General features: G+C 56.9%; 1 protein-coding gene across 4 annotated transcripts in view; it reads right to left on the bottom strand.

Moving 5' to 3' along the window:
- Positions 1 to 21,047, bottom strand: part of MEF2D (myocyte enhancer factor 2D) — a 31,602-nt gene extending 10,555 nt beyond the window's left edge. Inside the window, exons 1-5 of one of the 4 annotated variants that reach the window (XM_049695207.1) lie at positions 20,667 to 21,047; positions 3,722 to 3,913; positions 2,905 to 3,108; positions 1,135 to 1,269; positions 67 to 277 (exon numbers count right to left, since the gene is read on the bottom strand). In XM_049695207.1, coding sequence (XP_049551164.1) covers positions 67 to 277; positions 1,135 to 1,269; positions 2,905 to 3,108; positions 3,722 to 3,775 — 604 coding nt within the window. In that variant the 5' untranslated portion in view covers positions 3,776 to 3,913; positions 20,667 to 21,047. Of the gene's footprint in view, positions 1 to 66; positions 278 to 1,134; positions 1,270 to 1,325; positions 1,464 to 2,904; positions 3,109 to 3,721; positions 3,914 to 20,666 lie in introns of all 4 variants that reach the window. The other 3 variants (XM_049695211.1, XM_004284556.4, XM_012538610.3) reach the window with 3 other exon arrangements.
- Positions 21,048 to 21,797: the final 750 nt, after the last annotated feature.

Below are 21,797 nucleotides of genomic sequence, written 5' to 3'. Positions count from 1 at the left end.
AATGGAATCCCAAAGTCTCACCACACTTCACTGCCACGTCACCTACCCACCTATCAGATCACTTACCTGCGCTGGCTGGCCGCTGGGGCAGGCCGGGAGACACACTGTTCCTCTGTAGTGCTGGCTGCTGGGGGGACAGGAGCCGTGGGTCCGTGAGGGATGACGTCACCAGGGAAGGGGTGACCAGGGAGCCGCTGGGATTGCTGAACTGCAGTGAGCTCTGATTGGACACGGGCACCGTGACGGGCATGGCAAAGTTGGGGGCCGGGACAGCTGACTAGACAGAAGATGGAGAGGCAGGGTCAGGCCAGGGTGATCCCTTACCCTGGACTCCCTTTGCCTGGGAGGGCAGGCCAGGGTTCCTCTAGCCTCTGGGCTGTGGGTCCTTGGGCCAGTAGCTCCATCTCTCTGCTCTGGAACCCCCTGGAGTCATGCCTGCTACTCCCACCAAGGAAGTATGCTGGTTGGAGTGCTTTGGGATCCAGCTCTGGCCCAGAGAATGAGAAGAAGGCTCTGCGCACTGCAGAGAGACCCGGGGACACCTGGAACCCCCCTAGCGGAGGTGGGTTAGTCCTCAGCCAGGCAGGACACACAGAGAGCAGGTTAGAGGCCCCGAGTACAGACCCAAACTCACACACACAGCTGTTAAGGATGAGCGCGTGGGTCGGGGCGTCACCTCACTTTGTCGCCTCTCATCCGTCTGCCTGCTGCAGAGGGCGTTCACCCACCTCACTGCCTTCCCCTTCAGCAGGAGTCTCTGCCTCCCCTTGACAGTGCTATTGAGTATCTTGGGCTGGGGGTGTCAGAGCAGGCCCAAAGGGGCCTCTCCCCAGAACAAATCTGGGCAAAGAGCACATTCTCTACTTTCCTGTCATCTAAGGATCTCAGGTCATCTACACACTTCTTGCTGGTGAGGGGGACACTCCAGGCCTCTCCCGGCTTATGCTCCATCCAAGATGAGTCTCAGCAAGGGTCACGGGTTTATCACGACCAACGTCAGAGGTTCCTCAGTGGTCACCAATAGCCCCAGCATGGCTCAGAGCAGAACATCCATCAGAGGCAGCCGAGGGCCGGGGCGGGGCGCGAAGCCACACCATGCACCACAGGGAGGCTCTCCTCCATGCGACTACTCACGGCCAGTCTATAACTCTGCATCATTTTATCAAACTCCTCGTCTATCTTTTTATATTTCTCCTCCGTCTGGGGGGTCAGGGCAAACACCTCGTCCACCTCAGGGCTCTCACATTCCCTGTGCTTCTTGTGCAGCGCCTGGGGGGGAAGGGGCCGGAAGGGGGGCCAACAGAGAGAGAGTGAGTGGGGCTCACCCCATAGCGCCGGAAGAGCCCGTCGAGCTCCTCGCTGGCGCGCCGGTACTTGTCCTCCAGCAGGGGGCTCTGTTCCAGCGAGTCCTCCCCGTCGGGCTCCGGGCTGTCGCAGCCGTTGAAGCCCTTCTTCCTCAGGGTCTGTAACCGCACCACTACCGTCAGCAGGGGTGAGGGTCCTCCCAGCTCCGACCACCCCCCGCCTCCCTGGCGTTCCTTCCAGCCCTTCCCTAAGACTCTCCTACTAGGGCACTGTGTGACTGTGTGGTTGGTGGGGGAGGCGTCAGAATACAGGGTCACGTGGAAGGTGGGCCTAACCCAGGGACTGCAGCCGGCACAGGGACATGTGCTTCCAAGGTGACAGGTGGGGTGGGGGGTTTCTGGGGGATGAGCTGAGGGGCTGGTACCCTGTCTACCCTTAGGTGAGCCCCAGCCAGAAGGCACAGAGCGCTCTCCAGCGCAAGGCAGTCAGGGCTGTCTTTGCCCGGCTCAATTCCTGGGCTCTGCTTAAAAGAAGAAGGGGAAAGAGAAATCGAAATGGAGACAGAGAGGTAGAAGAATAAGAGAGAGAAAGACAAAACATTTCTTTGCATTTACTGAGTTCCTACCATGTACCACCTTGTACACTGTCCTCGAGCAAAGGCCACAGCTTCTCCCATGCACCCACGCAAAGTAGGGGATGCACACCTGGTGGTGTGGAGGAGACCCCAAAGCTGACCTCTCCATGCTCAAAACATCTTCACAGATGCTTGTTTTGTCTTGAAAATGAATGTGAATTTCATATTCTAGTCTAGAGTAAATCTGTTTTCTCTAATATAAAAATAAAAGAATTTCTTCCACATCTGTGGAGTGGAAGTCTCGCTCCAGGAAGGCAGGCCTGTGGCTTCCCAGGCACCCTTCTTCATCGGCACAGGTCCCGTACCCCCAGTGTGAGAAGCAGGAACTGGGCTGTCTCATTCAATTCACACAACACCCTTCAAAGCAGGCACTGGCCCCATTTCGTGGAGGTGGGCACCAAGGCTCTGGGAAGCGAAACCACCTGCCCAAGGCCACACAGCCAGTAAAGGCCAGAGCTGGATTCCAAAGCCCACGTCCTTTAATGGTTTACAATGTCAGCTCTCTTTGAAACAGAAAATAGAGCCACAGGGACCCACAAAGGGACAGAGACAGAGCATCAGAGATGGAAACAAAGAGGGAGACAGAGAAAGGAAGAGTCAGATGCAGGAGCATATCAAAAGATGGAGAAGGAAGGAGAAAGAGAGAGAGAGAGAGAATTTGAGAGCAGACAGAGCAGAGATGTCATGTTGTGCCTGACAGACATGAAGAAAGCGGCTCAGAGAGGGCTGGGGTGGGACTGGGCTGGGTGGGCAGCCCCATCTGACATCTACCTCACTGCCCTCCCTCCTTCTCGGGCCCGGGGTTTGTAGAAGAGGATGTGGGTTTGTATGTGTGTGCGCACAGGTGAGGGGGCTTCAAGGGGCAGGTGTGCATGTGTGCGTGCACGGGGAGGTCCAAGTGTGCATGCTGCATGGGCACGTGGTGTGCAGTTGCGGGGGGGTGGGGTCCGCGTGCGTGGGCCCACCTCGATGATGTCGGCGTTGGTGCGGCTCTCGTGCGGCTCGTTGTACTCCGTGTACTTGAGCAGCACCTTGTCCATGTCCGTGCTGGCGTACTGGAACAGCTTGTTGGAGTGGTTGAAGATGATGAGCGCGATCTCGCAGTCACAGAGCACGCTCAGCTCGTACGCCTTCTTCATCAGCCCGAACTTCCTCTTGGTGAATGTCACCTGTAGGTGGGCGTGTGGGCGGCCAGGCCTGGCTCAGTCAAGGTCTGCCCAGGAGTCCCACCTACAGGAAGCTGGACATAGCCAGCCCCTGCCTCAGGGTAACCCTGTTCTCAGGAGCCCCTGGTCTGGGCAAGGAACAGGCCAGCACCCCTCTGCCAACACATGGCCAAGGCACAGCCCAGGGCCAATTCACTGAAGGCAGACATTCAGATGGACAGAACTCCACACCTCTGTGCTGGGGGCTATAAAGAGGTTAGGGAGGGAGAACAGAAGAGCTTCCAGGCTCTTCCCTTGGGGTAGGAGGAGGGGAAGGATTCATCCTGGGAAAGGGGAAGTGCCTGGGTGCGGCCTGAGGTTTGCATATTGCATATTGTAGGGGCTCAGGTCTGTCTGGTTGCAGCAGCAGATAAGTCTTGGGGTTCTAGGACACAGGGTCCTAAGAGCTGCAGGGAGGTGGGGATTCCTCTTCTCCCAACTCAGCCCTTGCCCTTCCATAACAGACTCCAGAGCTCCCTTCTTCCAGGAAGCCTTCTTGGAGTGGCTGGAAGTGGAGTGGAGGCAGAGGCCAGCTCCCTGCCCTCATCCACTCCGTGAAGCTCCCGGATCCCCTCACCTGTCGGTTCCGCTCATCGGTGATTCGCTGGATCTGAATCTTTTTCCTCCCCATCTTTTCCGGGGATCTTCACTGCCGGGGAGGGGAGGGGATAGCTGGGTGGCGGGTCTCGGCACACCTTACACTGTGCTCATGAACAGTCTCGGACCAGCACTCAGTTCATGGTCTGCGGGACACCTTCTGCACAGCCTCCTGGGTGGGGAGGGTCACAAGAGGACTGTCAGCCCTGGCAACCCTCAGGCCTGCTCCTTTGGCACACGGGCCAGCCTCACAGCACCCCTGTGAGAGTCTGGCAGCATCTGAGCCCCATCCACAAACTAAGGAAATGTTGGTGACCTGAGGTGATGGCATGCCACAGCCAGGCACAAGCCAGAATTCACTCAGGGCCCAGGACTCTGCTCCAGGCTCCTTCCACACCATCACTGCTGCCCTCAGGTTCTAGGTCAGACAGCACACAATCAGGGAGCTCCCTGGCTCCTAAGGGTCTGAGTCTTAGAGAATGTCCGACCCCCTCACTTCTCCCCAGAGCCCACCAGGAGCAGAGACACCTGGGCTTGCCAGCTGCCCCACTGGCCTAGGATGGTGGTTCCCATACGGAGCCCGGTGCAGAGAACATGCCGAGTGAACACCCGCCGAGGCTGTGAACAGCTAGCCCGGTGTACCTGCTGCCAGAATGGGAGTGTGTCTGCACCCCTGGCTCAAGAATATACCAGAGCAGGTCTAGAGCAGTGGTCCTCATACCAGACTCATGGAACCCTGGAGCCTGGAGTCCCAAAGTAGGGCTTGGGCTGCAGAACCCCTATCTCCCTTTAACCAGGGCTCCTCTACACCAATCTGTTTTACTCAGTGGGCCTTGGCCTAAATTTCTGCTTTGAAGAATGGATTCTGCTGCTTTAAATAAACAAACAAACCAACCAACCACCCCTCTACACCAGAGGTCAGTAAATTTTTTCTTTAAAAAGCCAAATAGGGGGCTTCCCTGGTGGCGCAGTGGTTGGGAGTCCGCCTGCCGATGCAGGGGACGCGGGTTTGTGCCCCGGTCCGGGAAGATCCCACATGCCGCGGAGCGGCTGGGCCCCATGAGCCATGGCCGCTGAGCCTGCACGTCCGGAGCCTGTGCTCCGCAACGGGAGAGGCCACAACAGTGAGAGAACCGTGTACCACAAAAAAAAAAAAAAGAAAAAGAAAAGCCAAATAGGGACCTCCCTGGCGGTCCAGTGGTAAAGAATCTGCCTTCCAATTCAGGGGACGTGGGTTTGATCCCTGGTTGGGGAACTAAGATCCCACATGCCGCAGGGCAACTAAGCCCTCGCGCCACAACTACTGAGCTCGCGCACCTCAACTAGAGAGCCCGTGTGCCGCAACGAAGAGCCCACGTGCTCTGGAGCCCACGCGCCACAACGAAAGATCCCACGTGCCGCAACTAAGACCCATTGCAGCAAAAAAAAAAAAAAAAAAGGTAAATAAATATTTTAAAAAAAAGAAGCCAAATAGTAAGTAGTTCAGGTTTTGCAGGCCATACCGTCTCTGTTGTAACTACTCAACTCTGCCATTGCAGCATGAAAGCAGCTGTAGACAACACATTTAAAAGAACGAGTGTGGCTGTGCCCCCAATAACACTAGATTTATAAGGACAGGCATGGCCAGATTTGGCCCATGGGTCACAGTTTGCCAACTCCTGCTCTAGAGGAGTGGGGCATGCCTAGAACCCAAGCTCAGTCTAAGAGCACTGCCTCCCAACCTTGCTCAACTCAAAGCATGTAGAGAAAATATAGAACCAGTGCCAGACAGGAAAGAGGCTGCTGGCAGCCAGGGGGACACAGGCACCAGGTGGAAGGATCCTTGTTTCAGTACACCTATAAACCCATCATGGCCCACTGGTCGAAGAGCTCCAATTAAAGGGCCAGGAGGGAAAACGGAGGCCCTGCACTGTACAGCGTGAGGTACCACAGGATGGAAGGAGGCACAGGGATGGCAGCCCAGCCTGAGCCAGACAAGGTGCATGCTCTCAGGTGTGGGTAGCACCTAAACAGGCTGGGTGAGCCCCCGGGGACTGGAAGGGCCCAGGATGGAGGCACAAGATGACCCCAGGGCCCTTCTGGCTCTGTGATTCCAGAGATGGAATAGTGGGAGATGGTGGAAAGGGGCAGTAGGCATGGGACCCATGCTTTCTAAAGCCACTCTGATAGGGTCCTGGAAAAAGCCCAGACCACAGAAGCCCAGTCCTCCTTTCCAGAGTTCCCCTTCCACAGAGTCCCTGCCAGAAGGCCCACTACAGAGTCCAGGAAGGTGGGCTCTCACCTCCCCACAACCAACCTGGGCAGAGGGTGGGTGTTTGACGACAGAGACACCTGTAATTAGGAACCCTCTCCCCAGCCCCCATTTCCAGTGGCTGCTGAGGTCCTCTAGCCTTTACGTATCCACTCAACCGTGGGTCCCAAGGTTCCACAGTAGATGCCAAAGTTCAGCCTTGGCATCTTGGCCACAGAGGGAAGGAGAGAGGGAAGGCAGGGAATCTATGGCCTTGGGAGGAGCCAGGAATATCCCTCCCCACCCTTTCCCATGACCAGGACTTTCCCTCAGGCGTTCCCTAGCCCAGCTGGAAAGAGAGCTTCTGCTCTGTCCAGGTAGCTTCAGAAAACAATGCAGCCCCCTCCCCACTCCTAGAAGGCCCCTCCACACCTCCCTCTCTCTCCCCAGGGAGAAATCTTCAAACCCTCTTCCCTTTTTCCTTATCCTCAAGGTGCTCCATGGGCCTTGGGCCTCCTACTGTCCACCCTCACACATGCCCTAGGACATCACCATCACCAGCCCAGCCAACCCTGAGTCGGCTGAACAGATATCTGGACCCAGAACTAGCTCCAGCCACCCCATCCCTCGCCTGTGACCCCTATCTCTGCCAAACACGCCACTGCAAAGGCTCCAGCCCGAGGAGTTCGGCTGCCCCGCCTCCCAGTGCAATCCAAAGGCTGTATTTTCCAGAGTTGCAGTGGTACGGGTTTGGCAGAGAACGGGGCGGGGAGAGCACACTGAGGGCAAGGGAGGGCTAAGAAGAGGGCTTTTTAAAATTTTTCAAGAAGGCGGCTTTTTAAAGGGGATTCTCTGGCCTGGCCTTGAAAACCCCAATCTAGACTGGTAAATGCAGTCACTATCACCCTCCTCTGGCTCACAGTATCCACCTTTCATCCCTCTCCCATTTTACTATCTCCTTCTCGCCACCTTTTGCTCATCAGCAAATTTTTGCTGAGAGGTAACCTCTACCAGTTTTTGGCCAATGCTGTCTCTTCCCTGAAGTTGGGAGAGATCCCTCTCTTTGCTCTCACGATCCTCAGAAAAGTCATTCCTACAATCTAACTTCATTCCTTTGGTTCTCCCCAAGATTATTGACTCTCAGAGTATTTTGTTCTTTTCTTTCTAGCACTTATCATGATTGTAAATAATTACAATTCTGTGCTTCTATTTAATGCCTGGCTCCCCTATGAGACTGAAGCTTCATGAGGGCAGGAACCACATCTGTATCCTTCACCACTCTATCCCGTGTAAGGAGGAGTTTGGGAAATGTCTGTTGAAAGGAAGAAAGGATTGTTTCATCGCTGTGACCCTGTGAGAAGTCCTTCTTCTGGTCTAACTTCTGTTGCAGGACCAGCTCCTCCCACTCTATCCTCTGAGGAGACAGAACTCTTCCTCTCCCAGCTGCGCCGGCAGCTTGTCTGTTTGGACGCCCCCTACCCTCCAACTACCCCTGCTACTCCAGTCCTCAACCCTCCCTACCCTCAGGTTGGTTGGTACAGAGGGTGAGACTCTAAAGTCTTCTAAGGAGCAGCCCTGAGTACATGGAGATGGAGAGGACTGGGTTGCTTAGGCAACTGTCACCTGGCAACCAGCTCCGTGGCTGATCTCCTACACCACCACCCCCACCCCCGCCTCATGCTGGGGGAGCTGGGATGCTAGAGGGATCAGGGCTGAGAAGACAGGGAAGCCACAGAGACCCACTGAGCATCCTCTGATAGAGCAAAGTCAGGGTTAAAAAGACCAGGCCTCATCTATACCCAGTAGCCCAAAGCCCTTTTTATGATTCCATGTTCCCATGGCGCCCTCCCCATTGCCACTGCTACCTCTGTGCCAACACTGCCAGAGGAGGAGATGCCCCTACCTTGGGCAGTCCTTCCTCCTATCTAACCAGGAACCTTCCTACAAAGCAGGGTCAGTCTGTACTCATCTCTTTCCCCTTCTGCTATCCATTCTACACTGTTGCAGTCTTGGAAAGCTTGGGGGCAAGAACAGTAAGGGCAAGAACTCAGCCCTTACTTTGGAAAAAGGGGTGGCTGGGGCCTGGGTGGGCACAATGAACCCTAAACTGACCCTATCCAAGGTATGGAGGCCTATCTTGACCAAGCTTCCCTCCTATCCAATTAGGGAGATTTTAATGAACACCTGGACCTCCTTAATTAGCTCTCTTCCTAATTACCTAACCAACTGCCAGGAGCCAGAGGCCTGGGCATGTTATCCAGATGTGAGCCTTTTCTTCTTCGCCTGGGCCGGCCCCATTCCTCTTCCCCTTTCCAGCCCGCTCCTCCTCTAGGAGGCCCTCCCAGATGACCTGGCTTTTGGCTGCTTCTCCTGGAGGCCAAAGGCTTGGGAGGGCTTAGGGCTGCCACAGAGACGGGGTTATCCAGGATGGCCTTCCCGCTCTGATGGCCCCAGGGCCCACCCAATCCTGACCTCAGGCCACAGCTGTGACTCCTTGGGCTGGCAGCATCTCTGTCACTAAAGTACCCCCTCGAAGACTCCAGCTGCTTCTGATTCTGATTCACCTACTCGGAGTAGTGCTGGCAGGACAGGATTGGGCAGGGTGGACCTCCTGGGGAGTAAGTGGGAGCAGACAGAGGTAGGGCCTCCCCCAACAGAGACAGAAGGAGCAAAGAGGGAGGAGGATGGCAGCTGGGCTGAGTCCCAGGGAGGCAGGCGCAGACCCACCGTCTGTGGAGAAGGGTGGCTGCAGAGAAGCCTTCGCAAATGAGACAGGACACAGGGCAGGAGGCTCATCTGACAACACGCTTGACAAGGAGTAGAGGCTGAGCGAGGGGACCAGAAACGGTGGGGGTCCCAGAAGGACCCCATGGACAAACGGTTTCCTCAGCTGGGCTACAGACCCAATAGGAACATGTGGGTTGTACTGACATGCAAATAAGATGCAAATAACATATAAAATGTACCCTAAAGGGGATCTTGGTTTGGAGGGGGCATGGGAGAAGTAACAGGCTCCTGCCTCCCCCAATGTAACACCACTTGGTACCTGAGCAATATTCAAACCATTCTCGGGTTTCAGAATGATGCTATCTCAGTTCCTGTGTGAGGGTGGCCTGGGGCCAGCGGGAGGAGTTGGGGCAAGCGGTCAGGGCAGCCTCCTGAAGCTGCAGTTGCAGCAGGGCTGCCCTTCCTGGGGGAGCTGCAGAAGTGCCTTTCAGGGGCTAGCCTCCACCTCCCCTCTCCTGCTGTCGTCAGGGGACTACCTAGCTCCCCTTCTCCCCTGCACCCTTCCACCCATATCCACCCTCTGTCCCAGCGGCCCAGAGGTTCAGAGGAACTGCAGAGCATCTGCTTTCAGCGCTGCCATACCAGCGCAAGTCAAAATGGAGCAGCTGCCCAGAGAGGCTGAGTGAGCAGCCCCCGTCACAGAGCATCGGGCTTCAAACCCTGCTCTTCCACATAGTGAGAAACTCTCATTAAGCAGGCCCTTCATCCCTTCCTCCCAGGCTGCTCAGGGCTGTGGACTGGAGGGGAAGGCAGGAGGTGCTGGAGACAGCTGTCATCCCTCCTCCCGCCCCTTCCCTGTAGCTGGGCTGCAGGGCATGAAATAAGCAGCAGGCGCTGGGGGAGGGGGTGACAATCCAATCCACCTGTCACCCCCACAGTCAGGCGGCCTCAAACAGCCTGCTCACTAACGAGGGAGGAGACGTGGGTGAGGCAGACACAGAGGGGGGTGGCAGAGGGGGACAGACACACAGACAGGAAAAGAGACAGAGAAAAAGTGGCAGAGAGTCCAAGAGGAAGGCAGAGTGAGGGGCAGAGGCAGACAAGGAGAGGGCCAGAGGACAGAGGGAGAGGCAGGAGACTAGACAGAGACAGAGGTTGAGAGAGAAGCAGGTAGAGAACAAGAAACTGCTTGCACGACGCTGATGCTAGGCCGAGCACGTGGGCGAAACTCGACAGGACTCCAACCCTGTCCTCTGAAATCCTGCAGTCCTGCCAAGAGACAGACAAGGGAAGGGCAGGGCCCACCTAGGGCAGGGCAGGGAGAGGCAAGAAGGCCCTCAGGGGCCAGGACTGAGCCCAGACCTGGCCGGGGATGGAGCATCTTGGCTCTTGAGGCTCTGGCTAGGTCCAGGCTCCAGGGCAAGCAGGCCCTGAGAGTGGGCAGAGGTGGGCACAAGGCCCAGCGGCCCTCTAAACGCCCGGGGTACTGCCTCCATTCCTGCCTCACCCCAGGGCTCACAAACCTTCCAAGCCACTCTCTCTGAACCGCAGCCCTCTACGCAGAGACACATGCTGAGGAGCTCTGGAAGATGGGTGGGAAGGTAAACTCAGTGACCACCAAGAGATGGGGCCCAGGCAAGAGAGCCCTGGGGTTCGCAGCCTCTGGAATCTACACAGACAGCCCTTCCTTCACAAACACTGTACTAGCCCCGAAGTGGGGGGCAACACCCTCCCCTCGAAGTCTGGGCAAAGGCAGTGCTGGGGTCTCACGCTGCCCCTCTCCCCCACCGCGCACAGTCCAATTCTCGCACCCCCGCCTGCTCCCCACCCACTGCTCCCTGGCTCCTCCCTGTTCTCCAATCTCTCTGCCCCCTCTCTGCTCCCCCTCCCACAAGGCAGCCTCCTTTCATTCGCCCCGAAGTTCTTCTAGGGTCTGCTCTCAAAGGCACAGGCAGGTACCCATCCCCAACCTCCTCCTCCCTTCAAAGTTCTGTTTGGCAGGCTCACTCCCCAAACCCCTGGTTCCCACCATCCTCCCCTCCCTCGGGGACTCCCCTCCCCCAGCCCAACAGCCTCAGGGTTGGGCAGGGGCTATTTTTAGTCTGGGCACTGAGCTAATTTTAACTCACCGACAAGGGACCTGGGGGTGGACTGTTGGGCTGTGGGGAGGGAGAGAGGGCCAGTCCAAGAAAGCTGGACCTGGGGCGGGGGTGGTCTCAGGTCCCAGGCACCCTAAGAACACAAGCGGAGGTCGGCACTGAAGCCTTCGCTTAAGGGGCTTAAGGGACAGGAATCGACTTGCCAAGAGGAGCACCCAGTGTGGGCAGCAGGGCTAGGAGCCCTCCCTCCAGTTTCCGCTGGACAACTCTCCCGCGCCCCACCCTAGGCTTTCCGCCCTCTTCTCCTTGGCAAATCTCCTGGGATGGGGCCAGCCTGTTCTCTGCCCAGGAGATGGCTCTCCAGTGAGGGGCTGTCTCCCGAGCCGCCTCCACTGCTTCCCCACCCCAGCTTGTCCTTCCTGTAGTCTAGCTCTCATCCTTCCTGTAGCATCACTGAGGCTGTATGGCCCCCTACAGAGGCAGCAGCCACCGCCCCCCCCCCCCCCCCGACCTCCAGCACTTCCCACCCCAGCTCTGGCCTTGCCCTGGTGGCCTCTAGGCTGGCTCCTAGGAACCACCCTGCGCCCACAAGTTCCCAGAGCCACCCCTCTGACCTCAGGAAGAATCTGGGGGCAACAGGAGACTGAGTCCTAGTAGAAAAGGGGTAGGTGAGGTAGGGTAATGAACAGCCCAGGGAAATACGGGGACTATGGGTAGGGATTCTGGATGCCTGGGTTCTAGTCCCTGCCCTGGCCCTAACTCACTGTGTGAACTTGAATATGGCACTGCCCCTGCCAGAGTTCACCCCACTGGCCAGTATAATGGGTAGGTGGAGTGGACTAGGTACCCAAGTGCCCTTCCAGCCTAGACATTCTGTTCCTATGCTCTTTATAGCGGCTCAAAAGGAAGGGAGGTCAGGACTGTGTGATTCCATGGAGAGATAACAGAAGAGTTGGTCCAGTTAGGTCCCCTGTCCTCCAGCTTAGGAGGGGAGGGCAATGTGGAGGCCAGAAGAGTGGAGGAACAGGCCTGATGAAGACGGAGGTGCTTTTGGAACGATAACCTCCACAACAGATGGCCAAGGGTTGGCAGAGGCTCATGGTCAGCCAGGGCAGGTGCCAGGCAGGGCGCACAGGCCCTGGCAGCAGAGGTTCTGCCAAGCCAATCCCCTCACACACCTGGAGTGCCTATCAGACCCAGGGCTTGGGATCCTGCTTCTGGTTAGAGTAGTGACTGGCCCAAGGTCACTGTCATGGTCATTAGTGGGGCCAGCTCTGGAACCTGAGCCTGAGCCTTGCCTCATGCTCCACCCAGCAGGCCAATCAGTAATGACTCACTACTGCTCATTTGCATGGGGATTTGCATAGTGTCTCTGACCTTATTCCATCAAGTTCTACTTCCCATTCTAGGACCTGGGACACCCCCACCCAGCATCCCTAGGCAGTTAGGGACCCCACATGGAGTTCTTGGCACCTCAGGTCTCCAGTCTCATCCTTCTTCTGCAGAAAACATTTCTGAATTGATCTAGTGGTACTGCCTAGAGCTCTCAATCCAACTGGGTCCTCCACTCTTGTCCAGGTCCCCTGTCCAGGAAGGGATCTGAGGGGAGGAGGTGTAATTATGAGGAACAAGTAAGCACTGCAGCTAGAGGAATTGGATAAGGTTCATGGGGTAAAGTGTGATGGCTCCAAAACTGCCTGGGGGTTCCTCAGGAGAAAAACCCTATTCCCCTCTTTAGTGCCAAGGCTGGGGCAGCAGTAGGACATGAGCGGACTGTCCTTACTTCCACCTCTATCCCCACTTCTAAATTCCATTCCCCAAAGTGCAAAACGAGAGGAAATAGCCTATACAGCAGGCGACATAGATGTAAGACTACAGAGAGGACTTCCCAGGCTGAGTCTTTGAACTCAAAGTAGTCTCTGGGGCTAAAATTTGCTTTGTTAGAAGTTACCTGACTAAGCATGGGCAGCTGGTAACACTTGGGAGGGCACTGCAGCCCCAGCATTGTAGCCCAACTAATGGGAGCTAGAAGACAGCCAATCCCCTGCCTACCTTGAAGAGGTCAAATGACCTGTTTGTCCAGTTATAATACCTATGCTTCTAGCTGTACCCTCTGAAACAATGAAGCCAAGCAGGCAGTGGTCTCCTATCCCAGGAAGTCCTTCCTGCTATCTAACCACCATTCCTCCCACTGCAGCCAACCCTTCCCCTGCAACCTAAGCCCATTCCACTCATCTAGCTGAGAGTGGCGGACAGGGGCCCCTGGCCATCTGAAGCCTCAGCTGAGGAGAGGTGGGGCGGTTGGGACGGTTAGTGGGTCACCTTCCACCTCCCCACCCAACTTCCCTCTGGGGTCTCAGGAGACAGAAGTGAAAGTGGCAGCTGGGGCCTTGGGGGCGGGTCAGCTTGAGAGCCGTTGGGGTGAGCATAATGCCACCAGTGCTGGGTCTGGGCTGCCTGCCACTGCAGCAGGAGGGCTGATGGTTAGATCAGGAGAGGGACTGCCCATGGAAATGAGGGCTTGGGAAAACTATGGAGCATGGGCCCCTGGCCTAAGGAAGAACAAGCTGAAGAGGAAAAAGTGGAGAAAAACAGGCAGTAGACAGTCTCAGAAGGGCACTGTATTCCAGGGCAGTGGTCTGTCCTCTTGTTTAAAGCAGCAAGATCCTTCTTTCCCATCCAGAGAACAGGGGCAAGGCTGCTTTAGCTGAAGTAGATGAAGGGGGTCCAGGTCCTGATTGCTGGAACGTGAGAGCAAGGAGAGAAGGGAGGAGGCCTGAGGCCTGGGCCCCCAGACTGGACAGCACCAATTCCGATGGAAGGGAAGGTGGAGGATGAGAATGTGAAGCGTTCACCTACAATTGCAGATAGCACTGCCCCCCACAAAGAGGCCAATCCAATCACGGAAAGCAAATCCTCCTAGAGACATCGTGACCTCGGGAAGCCACCGGGGATTTAAAGGGGCCGCTCAGGGTGGCAGCTGGATCTCCTTCTGACTGGAAGGACAGTCCTCTAAGCCCCTGGCAAGGGAGGGCCGGCAGTGCGGCTCCGTGGGCCTGCTGAGGCGGCCAGCCAGGCAGCTCTTATAGGATTAGCTTGCTGCTTTCAGGAAAGGTGCCAGGTGAGGCTAAGATGCCCAGCCAGATGGAGCTGCCCCGACCCCGCCACACTAGCAGGCAGCACGGGGGGGGGGGGGGGAGTACCTACATACACCTAGTCAAATACTTGCCCCCAGACTTGATCCATGCCCCTCACCAATATCCAGTCTCTCACCCTTTCAAGAAGATATTGTGCAAAGACCCCTCTGATTTCTGACAGCTAGGATCCCTATGTACTCAGCATTCTCTGCCATTCCTATGGTCAGGATTTATCCTTCCTCTGAGTGGGAAGTCCTGCCTATTGTCTACTCTCAATCCCTCTGCTACATTTTATAACCAGGGCCCCACCCCAGGGAGCAGGTGAGGAGGCCAAGGGGTTCCTCATCTCTGCTCCCTGTCAGCTCTCCACCCTCTGGGCTGACAGGTGGGGGAGACAAGAGGGAACAGCTGGGCCAGGACACCTGTCCCCACCCAGTCAGCCTGGGCCCCACAGGCCTGCCATGGGGTATGCATAGGGGAGTCAGCAGAGAGGCAGGCAGCTGTGGGGGATGGAGAAAAGGGGCTCAGAGGTCAAAGAGAGATGTGCCTGGGGAGGCCTGAGGCAACCCTTTCAAGATCAGCCCTTCCTCCTGGTCTACCCCCAACCATTAACACACGCATGCTTTAAAGGTTTGAGGTCACCTGCTCCATCCCCTTGCCTCCGTGTTACTCGATCCAACTGGAGTGGGAAGACTCCACAAAGAGACCAACCCTCCTCTCCCCATCCACACCCACTCCCGCCCGTTTGTCTTCCCTTGAGATTTGAGGATGAGCTCTCTCTTATTCCTTATTCTCCCAACCCTCAATCCCAAGTATTTGCTGGCAGGGGTGGGGGCAGGGAGATCATGAGAGATAAGTAAGCACTCAGCCAGAGGGATCTGGTAAGACTCTGGGGTGAAATGTGGAGTGGGCAGGTTCTGAGACAAGGAGGCAGCTGGTTGGGGAGGGCAGAGCTGGGCTCAGCTTCCCAAGCCCGTCCCAGGGTCCCCTCAGGGCCTCCTAAGTCCCCCTCACATCCAGTCCCTACCCAGGACACTGCGTGCCTCCACCCCACCTTCTGGACCGCTGCCTTAGCAGGCAAGTCCAGGGCCAGGTTGGAGCTGATGTCTGGAAGAAAGGATGCAGCCACTTTCCAAGCACCCACTCTGCTGAGTACCACACGTTTTCCCATGGAACCTCCTTCCTCTTCCAGGGGAGGCATCTCTGTTTCACAGAAATGGAAACCAACTCAGAATGTGCAGGGACATGCCCAAGGTCACCAGGAATTAGTGGCAGAGGAGGGCTGACTGCTGAGCACAGCGCTTCCCCGCACAACTTGGACAGAGAGCAGGCAGGTTCTCCCTCCCAGGAGTAACAGCACATTCCTTCCAGGGCAGATTCCCTAATATCTGGGCCTGGGAGGCTCAAGTCAGCCATGCCTCTTGCCTTTGCACAAGCCCAGGACTCTTGTGGCTCAAGTCTTTCCTGATCTAGTCTCTCTCCTCATCCATCTCATATGGCAGCTCTGAGTGTCACTTGTTCCTGCCTACATACCCCTGCTTTGGCTTCCTCCCATGGCACTCAATCAGAAGACAATACCTTCTCAGGGAACCAAAGCATGTCCCCCTGCCCCCCCATCTTGCCACCAGACCCTAATCCTCTGCACTCCTGCCAGGGAATCCTACTGGGTTCGTTCTTCCCTTCAATGTATCCTCCTCCTCTTCCCAGGTCTCCCTGGGCCTCCTTTTCCACTGCCCCTCCTGCAGGGCAGGATCCTTCCCTTAACCTTAGACAAAAGCCCTGAACACCTCCTAACTGGGAAAGCTTGAGCAAGTCACTTAAATCTCTGACTCAGTCTCCTCAATTACAAAAAACAATGTGGAGAAAAATAAATGAGTCTTCCTATGTTTCCAGCACAGAGCTTGGCACACAGGGACACAACAAATGGAAGTTTCCTTTCTCCAATCCCCAGGGATCTCAAAAGTTTTAGTTTTTGGTCTCCAAAGTATATTGGAAAATAGGGTGAGTGGGGTACTGCCCTTGGGTAAAAGTGCTCATGACCAGGGGGCAAAAAATGTTCCTTCTCTATATGCTTCCCTGGTCTCTCCAACTCCTAGGGGAGTGGCCAGAGTACCCAGCCAGAGGCACCAAGCCAAGGTCAGTGAGCAGGCCTAGAGCCTGAAGCCTCCTGGGAGGGTGAGTTTAAATGAGTAAATATGGTCCCACCTGGCTGAGGCCAGCAACAGGCCAGAGCTCCATACAAGTCCTTCCCTTCCCAGCCTACAACAGAGGGGAGAGAGATCAGACAATAGGCACAGCTGCCACCCCTCAACCCCAGGCTATCAGGGTCCTGTGCAGAGTCAGTGAATGCATCCCCCTGTCTCCACACCAGGCAGGACCAGCCAGAGAAGCATGGCTAGGCTCCCAGGAAGGAGAGGTTGCGGCTACAGCCTCAAGAAAAGGAAAAATCAGATGCAAAGGGTCTTGGGGGTCACCCAGGCCAGGAGTTGGCCCCCAAATGCTTGAGGGCTCAGATGTAACCTTGATACCTCAGAATGGCCTTGCTTATCTGGATGAGTGGGGAGGGCAAAAGAGACCAGTGACAAACCACCAAAACACCCAGGTGCTCTGCTCACCACAAGGCTAAGTGAAACTCCTGTACATCTGGAAAGCAGACTTACCCAAGGACATACGGTTCGAATGAGGGGCTGAGGCAGGCTGAGCCAGGGGCACAGAGAGGGAAAAATGGTGGTGGGGGTGGAGTGCTGCAAGGGACAGTGAGGGAAGTCAGCCAGGGCTCCCCAACTCACACGCTATGCTCTAGGTCTAAACTCAATCCCTCTTGCTCGAGTCAACACTCCTCTCTTCAGAGTTATGCATGCCTCTGCCTTCTTGCCTCCAGTCCCCTCACCCTGTCCCCAGTCTCCAATCTTTCAATTATCTTTGCCTTTCGCTACCCCCACCCGCTACAGGGAGCAGCTGCTTCATGGGTGTCTACACGCTCGTGTGTGTGTGCTGCACACCTCCATGCATGTGTGCCACTAAACGCTGTGGACCTGCCAGGTGCATCTGGGCATGCCAGTCTGCACAAGACCCCCACCCCGCCCCCTTCAGGGGAAAGGAGCCCAAAGGCCAGCCATCCCACAGCTCTCAGGACAAACTCTCCTCAGGATACTTTCAGTCCCAGGCATGGGGGAAGAAGAGAAAATAAATATTACAGGAGCCAAACAGCACCATCCCCACTAGGCCAAAGTTCAAGGCCTTTCAGCAGAGCCACCAAGAGCCACTGGCGAAGAAAGTATTTTGAGATTCCATCCTTCCCAAGCCAAGTTAGAGCTCTCTCTCTCTCTCCCATCTATCTCCACTGATAAGTTCTTCCTGAAGTCTAAGCTCCATTCTGCCTGCTGCAGTTGTGGACAGACAGGGGAACATCAACCACAGAAAGGTTTTCAGCTCCCAGAACAGAACTACTAGCACCTAACACCTCCCCCTCACCCCATGAGTAAGTCACCAAACTGGGACAGAAGGACAGACGGTTGGCCGGACTCCGGCCCCATGACTGGCTCATAAAAGTCACCAGAGATTACAGTGATGCTGAGGCTATGCTCGCCCTGCCACCATCTCCTCCTTCCCTCTAAAAGGGAGATAATTGCCTCAAACCAGTTGGCCTCAGAGAGCCTGGAGAGTCCCAGCTATGATCGCAAGGGGTGGGGAGAACCCACCACCACAGTGCCACAAGACCCATAGGCTGACCCTTGAGGATGGATTCTAGGCCCATGTCTGATCCTCTTACCCACTTCCAGGACCCAGCCGAACACCAACTATGACTTGTTCCCAAGAGGTCGAGGCCTCTATTACACATCCCCCACTGACTCCCCCTCTCCAGTAAGGCCACCACCCTCTGGACTAGAGGGGCAGAGAAGCAGGGATCCTGGCTTTAAAAACAACTAGGGAAATGCTGGACCCACCCATTTGTTCCATTTGACTCCTCTTGCCCCCACAGAGGTACAGAAGTGGGTGGCAAAGTGTCCAACACAGGGCCCTCCCATACCAGGCCAGGGTAAGCATTGAGATTCTGGACCAAAGCCAACTGGGGAGGGCAAGGGGCCCAGCTGGCCAGAAGAAGAAGGTTGACAGGATGAGCAGAGGGGCAGGCTTCTCTGGGGGCACAAGGCCCAGGGATACCCACAGCAGGGAGACCTTCCCAGGGCAGGGTCGGGGAGGAGGGTGGGAGAGGCTAGGTCACAATCAATGAGGGCCTAAACCCAAGGTGTCCTCTTTCCTGTCCCCCTCAGAGGCCAGGAGGCCTCTCCCAGCTTCCTTGCTACTGGTCCTCCAGCCCCAACCTGGGGAGTCTACCCTCTGCCTTCTCCCCTCATCACACCTCCCAGGAAAGACCCAGGAAAGATTAAAAAAAAAAAAAAAAAAATCTTCTGGCGAGATTATGTAACAGCAGCCAGAAAGACTATCATATCTCTGAGCCTATGAGAAGAACCAGGAGCCAAGAGGGGCAGAGCTGGGAAGCCCAGGCTCCTCCAGTCCAGGGACAGCAGGTACAGAGTGGTGTAGACAACGGGCAGTCCCCGCCACCCTCTCATGTCCTCCACTACTCTATTCCAGGCACTGGGCACAGCAGACAGAATCCAGCCCAACCTCTCATGCCCATCCCCCAACACAAGGGTCCTGCTTCTCCACTTGGACCAGGGCCTCCAAGGGGAAGGACTGTGTCTTCTTTCCTATGGTCTCTCCCTGCTATGAAGCCATGCCTGAAAGAGTGGTGGTTGGACTAAAGCTCTGACACAGATTTGCTGTGTGACCTCAGATTAAAAAAAACAACCTCTCTGGCCTCTAAAGGTATGTAAGTGAAAGCTCCCCCTTCTCCCAGAGAAACCAGAGACCCTGCCCTTTACAAATGCACACGCATATACATACATATACACACAAATACACTAACACACACAGGCTGTGTTGGGGGAGGGGTGGCAGGGAAGTTACAACAAAGAGAATATGACCACTGAGACCCAAGGGTCCAAATGTCTGCTGGGGAAAGTGGAGAAAGAGCTACACATAAGCTCTTGTGAACCCCCAATCACTCCATATAAACGGGTCTTCAGCCACCCTCACACTGATCCCACCCCACCCCCATCTCCTGCCCAACACACTGGGAAACCACAGGAAGGAAATTCATTCCCAGGCAGGCCGTGGGAGCTGGGACAGCCAGGCTAAGTCCTGGGGCGGGTGTGACCCGGCGGCCACAGGCGGGTAGACATCTGTGAACACTGACATGTGCCTTTTTCAATGCTCTCCTTGACTACTAAGACTTCTCTGTTGGGGGTTTGGAGGGGAGCGGGAGGTGGACAGCTCCCTAACTTCAAAATACCCAATGTTCTGCTGGCCAGGGCTCCCCTGCTATCTCGAGGCCAGAGCAGCCCAAGGTCACCGCCCCAGACGGTAAACTTCCCATAGTCCAGGCTGGCCCCTGAATTGCCTAGGACACCCACTGAGGGGATGGGGGAAGGGGCAGCAGAGGGCCACTCCCCCAAACCAAAGAAACCAGGCCTACAAGGAAATCTCAAAAGGGGGCTGAGCACTGAGAAGGGGGACACAGGATCCACCCACTGTACCCTCCCCCAACCCATCAACAATGGGCTGCTTAAGCGAAGGCAGAGAGAGTCCCCCACTCAAAGGACAAACCTGGGATAACCGAGTCAGTGGTTCCAAAGGTGCCCACACTCAGAAGCCCTCCTTTCATTGGGGAGAGACCTCAGGAGGCCACTGAGAGATGAGCTTCAATCACTAGGGGAAGGGAGGCCCTGTAAGACCAAAACTGATAGGAAAGGGGCTAGCACTGGGGTGAGAGACTAGATGCATCTTAGCCTCTTTGGCCCTCCCTCCCCAAAAGCCCCCCAACACTCACTAGACCCCCACTCCCAGCCCAGTTCAGCCAGCCATAGGTGGAGAGAGGGACTGGAGAACTCTTGCCCAGATGCTGAACAGCTGCAAACTTCTGGCCGGGGGTTCTCCGGCTGGGGCTGCTGACAAACCAGATCAGGGGTCTCGGGAGCGGGCTAGGAGGTCCCAAGGAAGGGTCCTGCGTGCCCACCTCCGTGGTGACTCCGCGTCCCAGCTCCACAGGCGCCGGGCAAACCCGGGCCCCGGACACACACACACTCACACACCTCAACCCACCACCCTGGTGTCATCTGAACAACATCCCCCCTCCCTCCCCCGCTTCCCAAACAGCTGCGGCTCCCCCCGCCCCCACCCTCCCGCCGCCCTCCCAGGCCCCCTTCTGCACCATTTCGGGCCAAGGAGGAGGGAACAGGCGGCGCGAGGAGGGAGAGGGAGGGAGGGCCGGCTGTTAAAATGTCAGTCGCTCCCGGCTGTCACCAGAGACCCCCTCTGAGGATGGCGCCCCTTCCCAGACCACTCGGGGATCGCCCTAAACCCCCGGACACCAACAGACCGGCGCGCCCCCAAGCCCCCGGTCCCCACCCCGACCCCAACACCCAAGGGAATTACAGCCCACTCCACTTGTCCCCACAGCCGACTCCCTCATCCAAACAGTCCCCCATATAATCTCCCACCAACGCCACACGAAAACAGCCCGCTCCGCGAGTTCCTCCCAGTCCAGAAGGCCACCCCATTCCACCCCTCAGGGGGACGGTCTAGACCACCCTCCACCCCAACCCCAGGACGGGGTGGGGGAGGGGGCCTCTTAAAGCGGCAGGCTCATTATTTTTCTATACTCACCGGCCCCACTGGGGGAAGGGGGGTGTCACGGCTGGGAGGGGGTAGCCCTCGCCCCTAGTCCGGGGGATCTTCAGCACCTGGAAGCCGCAGCTCCGGGCGGGGGGAATAATAAATGAGGCCGGCGTCCGCGCGGGCCCTGGGCGGCGCCGGGGGGCCTAGGCCCCCGTCCTGGGCGCGGGGGCGGGCAGGCAGGCGGGGGACCCGGGCCGAGCGTCCGAGTCGCCTCGGCTGTTGTTGATATTTTCCTTCCTTCCTCCTTTCGGGCTCCAAAGGTAACTCCTCCAGCCCCCAAGAGTCAAGGCCGACGTAGGCACAGCTCAGCCTAGCTTGAGGGGTGGGGGGAACAGGGGTGATGGACAGGCGGGGAGCCAATGGGAGGAACCCGTGGGGGCGTGGGGGCGGGGCCGGAGTAAAGGCGGTCCCAGGGACGCGGCCCCGCCCCTCGCTTTCCTCGGGCCGGCCGAGCCGGGCCGGGTCGGCCCCCACCCCACCGCCCTTCCAAGCTAGGCTGCGGCGCCGGGAGCGGCAGATCCCTCCGCCAGCCGGGAGGGAGGGAGACAGCGACGGACCGAGGCAAAGTAGGCACGCGAGACCCAGAGGCCCCTAAAGGGATCGGCCCGCGCCCGTGGTGCCCCCGCTTCGAGCTGGCCGGACGGCCGCCTAGCACTGCTGCCACCGTGCGCTCGAGGAGGTCCTTTCCCGGGAGCTTCCTCGGACTGCGTGCACACTCTCTCATACACACACACACTCTACCTCGACAGCTCCCCCCATCCCCCAAGCCCCAGGAGATTTGGGAGGTGGGAGTCTAAGTAGATAAATTAAGGGTAGACGCTAAGTGTTGAAAAGATTCCATCTTCCTCACTGAGGGTGTGCCGAAGCTCCACTTAAAGGGACACGTTCATTTCTGGGGGGTTACCTGGAGAGCTCGCTTGCTCCCTCTACCTGAGACAGGCCTCCTCCCCTCCCGGAGCCCGGCTCGGCAGACGCCCATCAATTTAAAGCGACAGCTCATAGTTCGTGGGTGACCTAATCCCCAGTGCCTGCGGCCCCAGAACACTTACAGCCGAGGGGGGCAATTTAAAGGGGTGTGACCCTAATTTCCCCCAGCACAGGAAACGCCCCAAAGCATCT

This window comes from Orcinus orca, chromosome 1 (assembly GCF_937001465.1).
Source record: "Orcinus orca chromosome 1, mOrcOrc1.1, whole genome shotgun sequence".
In the NCBI taxonomy this organism is placed as follows: domain Eukaryota; kingdom Metazoa; phylum Chordata; class Mammalia; order Artiodactyla; family Delphinidae; genus Orcinus; species Orcinus orca.
This window is presented reverse-complemented; position numbering and strand designations above follow the sequence as displayed.